The sequence below is a fragment of the Nicotiana attenuata genome, unplaced genomic scaffold (genome assembly GCF_001879085.1).
Source record: "Nicotiana attenuata strain UT unplaced genomic scaffold, NIATTr2, whole genome shotgun sequence".
Lineage (NCBI taxonomy): Eukaryota > Viridiplantae > Streptophyta > Magnoliopsida > Solanales > Solanaceae > Nicotiana > Nicotiana attenuata.
The window spans coordinates 112683-119323 of record NW_017670439.1 but is presented as its reverse complement, the minus strand read 5'-3'; the positions used below and the strand labels follow the sequence as shown (position 1 = coordinate 119323).

General features: G+C 41.5%; 2 protein-coding genes across 2 annotated transcripts; both read left to right on the top strand.

The window, feature by feature from the left end:
• Window positions 1-1357: 1357 nt before the first annotated feature.
• On the top strand, window positions 1358-2678 carry LOC109239427. The gene is made up of 3 exons (XM_019405994.1): window positions 1358-1736; window positions 2044-2297; window positions 2328-2678. The coding sequence occupies exons 1-3, from the start codon at window positions 1358-1360 to the stop codon at window positions 2676-2678; spliced, it is 984 nt and encodes a 327-aa protein (XP_019261539.1).
• Window positions 2679-5250: 2572 nt separating this feature from the next.
• LOC109239426 lies at window positions 5251-6207 on the top strand. Its single transcript, XM_019405993.1, has 2 exons — window positions 5251-5578; window positions 5693-6207. The coding sequence occupies exons 1-2, from the start codon at window positions 5251-5253 to the stop codon at window positions 6205-6207; spliced, it is 843 nt and encodes a 280-aa protein (XP_019261538.1).
• Window positions 6208-6641: the final 434 nt, after the last annotated feature.

Sequence of the window (6641 nt, the reverse complement as noted above, 5' to 3'; positions counted from 1 at the left end):
TATATATATATATATATATATATATATATATATATATATATATATATATATATATATATATATATATATATATATATATCTATAATGGTTGGTTGGTATTTATTAGGGTGGCAATTTGAGCCCAAACACATCCAACCCGCCCAACGCACCCAGAGATTGGGCTACAAAATTTTTAGCTCATGGGCCTATTTAGGCTGAGACAAAGTTAACCTATTATATTTTATAGTCCATTCTGACCCATTAAGCAGCCCAAATACAACCCGTGAAACTTACCAAAAACAAAGGGATCTCAACCCAACTTATCTAGAAATTTACTTAATTGCCCTAATTTTACTTTTTTTTTTGTATTTTAAATTTTCTATTTTTTTGTTTTTCGGCACCACCTACCCACCCCTACCCCCTCCACTCCCCCGCAAACCTTCTAATTTTTAAAATTTTTTTTTTGTATTTTTAATTTTCTATTTTTTATTTTTCTGCACCACCCACCCACCCTACCCCCCCTCCCACGCAAACCCTCTCATTTTTTTTACTTTTGTTATGTGTAATTTTTTTTAATTTTCTGTTTTCTATTTTTTCGTTTTCCTGCACCACCCACCCATCCCAATCACCCCCCCCCCCCTAAAAAAACTATTTTTTAACTTACATATTTTAAGGTAAAAGGGTTTTTTATGCAAGATGAGCATGGTTCTAAAACATGGATCAAGTTGAGCGTATCAAATTTTGACGCCGTTGCCGGGGAATACGGTTTTGAAATTACTAATTAGTGTGTGCTTTACTTTACTTCTTCTTCTATTCCACACACCATGCTTGCTTTGCTTGGTGTCACTAGGTAAACATGGAAGAGCCAGAAGAAGTGAATATTTTTGCGGATATAAATTAGTATATTGAGGTTACAAATGCCATTGCCCCTCCAAGAGTTGATGCTGCTAGCTTCAAGGTGGAACACAGTCTAATCTCTAATGCTCAAAACAGAGGGGTTTTTTCGAAATTCCACGGATGATGATCCGACGCTACATCTCAGAAATGTTTTGGGTATGTGTGCGATGCACAAGCAGAATCACGTCTTAGATGATTCCCTAAGGTTGAGGGTGTTCAAATACTCTCTAACCGAAGAGGCAAGACAATGGATCAAAAATCTACCGCCTAATTCCATTCATACTTGGCCTGAACTTTTGTCCGAGATTTCCTAGCAAAGTGGTTTCCACAAAGCAAGAAGTCAGAGCTCCGGGACAAAATTTTCTTTTTCAAGTAATTACCGGGAGAGCATCTACATGAGGCATGGGATCGATTCAAGTTATATTTAGTGAGATCGCTGAATCATGGTTTTCTGGATAATATCTTGTTGGAAAATTTTTACATGGGCTTGGATCCTACGAATCAATGCAAAGCCAAAAATGCAGCTGATGGATCCTTTATGGACAAAACATTTGCAAGGGTCACACAAATCCTTTACAAGATGGCAGAACATAACCAAGCTTGGCACTCGGAAGACACCACGGGTGGAATTGCATATGGTACTCCTTCCTTGACCAACATGCTTAAGGAGAACCAAGAAAGAGATCAAGTTATTGCCGGGCTTGCCACCAATATCAATGCGTTGACGAAGATGTTCATTGAAAGCCAAACAAAAAAGGTGAATGTGGTGGAAGATGTTCAACCCATGTCAAATGAGGATTACGAGGAAGCAAATTATGTCAACAACTCTCAAGGAGGTTATCAAAGGCAACCCTACAAAGGTTCGGAACAACAAAACCAATGGAGGCCTATCCTGCAAGGGCAAGGCAACCAACAGTGGCGAAATGACCAAGGTAGTTCAAATCAAGGAAATTGGTGTAACAACAATACTTTTTCAAATCGGAGTTCCAACCCCTATGTTCCACCAAAGGGGCAATATTCAAACTCTCCACATTGGAAGAAAGTTCTTCGAGTGAGTCCAAGTTGGAAAACATGCTTGAACGAGTATTGCAAAATCCAAATAGATCCGACACTTCAATGAAGAACATGACCGAGCATGTGGGCTCTCATACTGCATCTATTCAAAAGTTAGAGATGCAAATGAGAGATCTCTCAAGAGAGCAAAATCCAAAGCAAAAGGCACACTCCCTAGCGACACAGTTGCAAACACAAAAGGTAGTGGAACGGGCCCAACTTCTCATTGTATGGCAATCACAACTCGAAGTGGGAAACTACTTCAAGTAGAGAATGAACAAGTGGTTGAAGTGGAAGATTCCGAACAAGAAGTCGAGGCACAAGTTGAGGTGCCAATTGTTGTTGAAGTTGAAAGACTCCTGAAGAAGGTGAGAACTCAAGTAGTAAACCATGAATAGATTAAGGAAAAGGTAATAGAGGCACCAAAAACTCTAGCAACAATTCCTACACCTCCGCCTCCTTTCCCTCAAAGACTTGCAAGAAGGGTTGATGATAGAAAACTCGAAAAGTTCTATGACATTCTCAAGCAATTATCGGTAAACATTCCATTTGTGGAAGCATTTCAAGAGATGCCGGGTTTTGCTAAGTACTTGAAGGAATCAATCACAAAAAAGATAACCACCAAGAATGAAGTGCTGAATGTGAATCACTGGGTTAGTTCCATCATTGCAACAACCACGGTCCAAAAGAAAGAGGACCCGGGAGCTTTCATCATTCCATGCACTATTGGGTTGCACAATTTTGCATGAGCCCTTTGTGATAATGGGGCTAGCACCAACTTAATGCCTCTTGCTATTTACAAGAAAGCGGGGTTAGGTATGCCTAGGCCTACAAGTATGAGGTTGTAAATGGCCGACCATTCAATAAAGAGACCGGTGGAAATTGTTGATGAAGTTCTTGTGGAGGTGGGGAATTTCCTCCTCCCTGCCGACTTTGTTATCCTCGATTGTGTTGTTGATAAAGCAATACCTTTCATATTGGGGAGATCATTCCTTGCTACCGGAAGATCACTCACGGATTCGAAACGAAATGAGATCAAGTTCCGAGTTAATGACGAAGAGGTTACCTTTCTAGCGAGTAAGGGTATGAAAATGCCACATGCATACAAAAGTATCTCAGCCAGTGCTGTTGTTGATGAGGTAGAGGATGCAGTCAAGGTAAAGATGGAAGAAGAATGCCTTGGTGAGGCATTGTCGGCTATTTTGGTAAATTTTGATGGTGAAGACATGGAAGGATACATGGAATCGACAAATGCATTGGAAGGGCTTGGGTCCTACACTTACGAACTGAAGAAACTTTCTCTTGACTTAGAAAATAGAGTCACTCCTCCCGCTAAGACTTCAATTATCGGGCCGCCACAACTTGAGCTCAAGCCACTTCCACCGCACTTGTGGTATAAATTTCTTGGCTCTAATGAAACTTTACTTGTAATCGTTTCTTCTTTGTTGAATAATGTGCAGGTTGAACAATTGTTAAATACGTTGAGAGAGCATAGACAAGCCATTGGGTGGAGAATAGAGGACATCCAAGGGATTCCCACTAGTATTTGTGAGCAGAAGATACAATTGGAGCAAGAAAGCAACCTAGCCTGGAGCATCAAAGAAGGTTAAACCATGCAAGAGGTGGTGAAGAAAGAAATCATAAAATGGTTGGTTTCCAGGGTTGTCTACCCCATTGCCGATAGTCCTTGGGTGAGTCTGGTGCAATGTGCGCCAACGAAAGGAGGCATGACCGTGATTCAAAATGACAAAAATGAGCTCATCCCAACGAGGACGGTGACTGGGTGGACAGTTGCATGGACTACCGGAAGCTCAATAGTGCTACTTGCAAGGACCATTTCCCTATGCCTTTTATTGGTCAAATGCTTGACCAGCTAGCGGGAAGGTCATTTTATTGCTTCTTGGATGGTTACTCAGGATACAACCAAATCCACATCGCCTTAGAATATCAAGAGAAGACAAAATTTACATGCCCGTATGGGACTTTTGCTTTTAGCCGGATGCCATTTGGGCTATGCAATGCTCCGGCTACCTTTCACCGATGCATGATGTCAATCTTCTTGGACATGGTGGAGGACTTCTTAGAGGTGTTCATGGATGACTTTTCTGTGGTTGGTGATTCCTTTGAGCATTACCTTGACAACCTTCGGCAAGTGCTCAAAAGATGTGAGGAAACAAACCTTGTGCTCAATTGGGAAAAATGTCACTTTATGGTGGACGAAGGTATCATTCTGGACCACAAAATTTCCAAACAAGGCATAGAGGTTGATCGGGAAAAGATCGAGATCATTTCCAAGCTTCCTCCTCCCACTTCGGTAAAAGGTGTTCGGAGCTTTTTTGGGCAAGCCGATTTTATAGGTGATTTATCAAAGACTTCTCAAAAATTGCAAGTCCCATGTGCAAGCTCCATGAAAAGGATGCGAAATTTGAGTTCGATGAGAAATGCCTCAAAGCTTTTGAGGAATTGAAAGCAAGGCTCACCGCGTCACCTATTGTAGTCACACTTAATTGGTCTCTTCCATTTGAACTCATGTGTGACACTAGTGGTGTAGCCATTGGAGCAATACATGGTCAAAGGCATAAAAAGATTCTTCATCCTGTTTACTATGCAAGCAAGACACTAAATGGCGCACAAATGAATTAAATTGTGATGGAGCAAGAACTGCTTGCTATTGTCTATGCTTTTGAATAATTCCAGGTCTATTTGTTAGATTCCAAAGTAATAGTCTACACCGATCATGCTACTCTCCGCTACCTTAAGGAAGAAGGATGATAAACCAAGATTGATTAGGTGGGTTCTTTTGTTACAAAAGAGTTTGACTTTGAAGTCAAAGATCGGAAAGGAACAGAGAATCAAGTTGCGGATCATTTATCTAGGCTTGACGAAGCAGGGAGACCAAAGGAAGATCTTGAAATTGATGATTCCTTCTCAGATGAACACATATTAGCATTGTCTAGCACCTTCACTCCTTGGTATGCCGACATCTCTAACTTGGTTAGTGACCTTATCCCTGATTGATTGGATGCTTATCAAAAGAAGAAGTTCTTGCGGGAGTGTAGGCAACATTATTGGGAGGAACCCTTTTTGTTCCGGATTTGCGCCGACAACATCATTTGGTGTTGTGTTCCGGAAGATGAGGTAATGCGAATTCTCAAAGCATGTCATGATTCCCCAGTTGGGGGCCATCATGGTGGAAATTGTACTACGGCAAAAGTGCTTGAATGTGGCTATTATTGGCCATCGATCTACTAAGATGCAAACCAAATGGTCAAGGCTTGTGATCAATGTCAGAGACAATGGTCAATTTCTAGAAGACATGAAATGCCTATGAACTTTGTGATGGAGGTCGAGATCTTTGATGTGTGGGGGATAGATTTTATGGGTCCCTTCGTAAGCTCTTACAGCATCACACATATCTTGGTGGCAGTAAATTATGTCTCTAAATGGGTCGAGGCAATTGCTTGGCCGAACAATGAGGTAAGGAGTGTAACCACTTTCTTGAAGAAGAACATATTTACGTGGTTTGGAACCCCAAGGGCCATCCCTAGTGATGGTGGTTCTCAATTTTTCAACAAAACTTTTGCTGGGCTACTCAAAAATTGTGGAGTTAAGCACAAGGTGGCCACCCCTTATCATCCGCAGTCGAGCGGTTAGGTTGAAGCTTCCAACAGAGAGATCAAAAACAACCAAGCAAAAACTGTGAATGCAAACAGGACTGACTGGTCAAAGAATCTAGATGATGCATTGTGGGCATATCGAACAGCATTCAAGACTCCCATTGGCACCTCACCATACCGACTGGTTTTTAGTAAGGCATGTCACTTACCGGTTGAGCTTGAACACAAAGCTATGTGGGCATTGAAAAAGTTAAATCTTGACTGGGCCGAAGCTGCTAATCTAAGGATGACCCAATTCAACGAGATGGAAGAATTCCGTTTTCATGCCTATGAGAACGCAACCTTATATAAGGAAAGGATGAAGTTTGTTCATGACAAGAAGATTTTGAAGCGGGAATTCAAATATGGTGACTTGGTCTTACTCTTCAACTCAAGGCCGAAGCTGTTTCCGGGCAAACTCAAATCCAAATGGTTTGGCCCATGCAAAGTTGTGAATGTGTCTGGCTATGGTGCCATTGAATTGGAATCCGAGGACAAGACTCAAACTTTCAAAGTAAATGGCCAAAGGGTCAAGCATTACCTCGGAACCAGTGGAGAAAGGCACTTGGTGGAACAATACGCACTCATGGACGGTCCTACACCAACCCCCACCAATGTTTAGCCAAAATGGGGGCCACATCATCGTGCCGTGACATTAAATCAAGCACTTCTTGGGAGGCAGCGCATGTATGGTAACACTTTTTGGTTAGATTTTAATTTCGAGAAGTTTAATTGTAAGTGTTGAGTAGTTTGACGTGTGTGTTAGAATGCAGGTGACCCAAATACAATGAAACAGGATGCAAGGGCAGAGAAAAATGATGGAAAGCAAAACCTAAGTTCTGCGGCAACATATGCGGCCACATAATGGATTTGCGGACTGCATAATTATCACAGACACAGGCAGATAAAAATGTTATCTGAGCATTCACAAATGTGGTGAGAATTTGCTTACTGTGGCCCGTATAAGGATTATGCGACCGCAGAACCTATCGTAAAGCTAGTTTACAATACTATGTCACTAACCCATTGCATAACACATATACGGTTGCATGATGT

Bases quoted from the DNA above. Each gene is read 5' to 3' on its own strand.
- LOC109239427 (XM_019405994.1), top strand. From the start codon at position 1,358: ATGGGCTTGGATCCTACGAATCAATGCAAAGCCAAAAATGCAGCTGAT. The intron at 1,737-2,043 runs GTTCGGAACAAC...TCTATTCAAAAG, and splicing joins TCAAAGGCAACCCTACAAAG to TTAGAGATGCAAATGAGAGA. The intron at 2,298-2,327 runs GTGAGAACTCAA...AACCATGAATAG, and splicing joins TTGAAAGACTCCTGAAGAAG to ATTAAGGAAAAGGTAATAGA.
- LOC109239426 (XM_019405993.1), top strand. From the start codon at position 5,251: ATGCCTATGAACTTTGTGATGGAGGTCGAGATCTTTGATGTGTGGGGG. The intron at 5,579-5,692 runs GTTAGGTTGAAG...CATATCGAACAG, and splicing joins TTATCATCCGCAGTCGAGCG to CATTCAAGACTCCCATTGGC.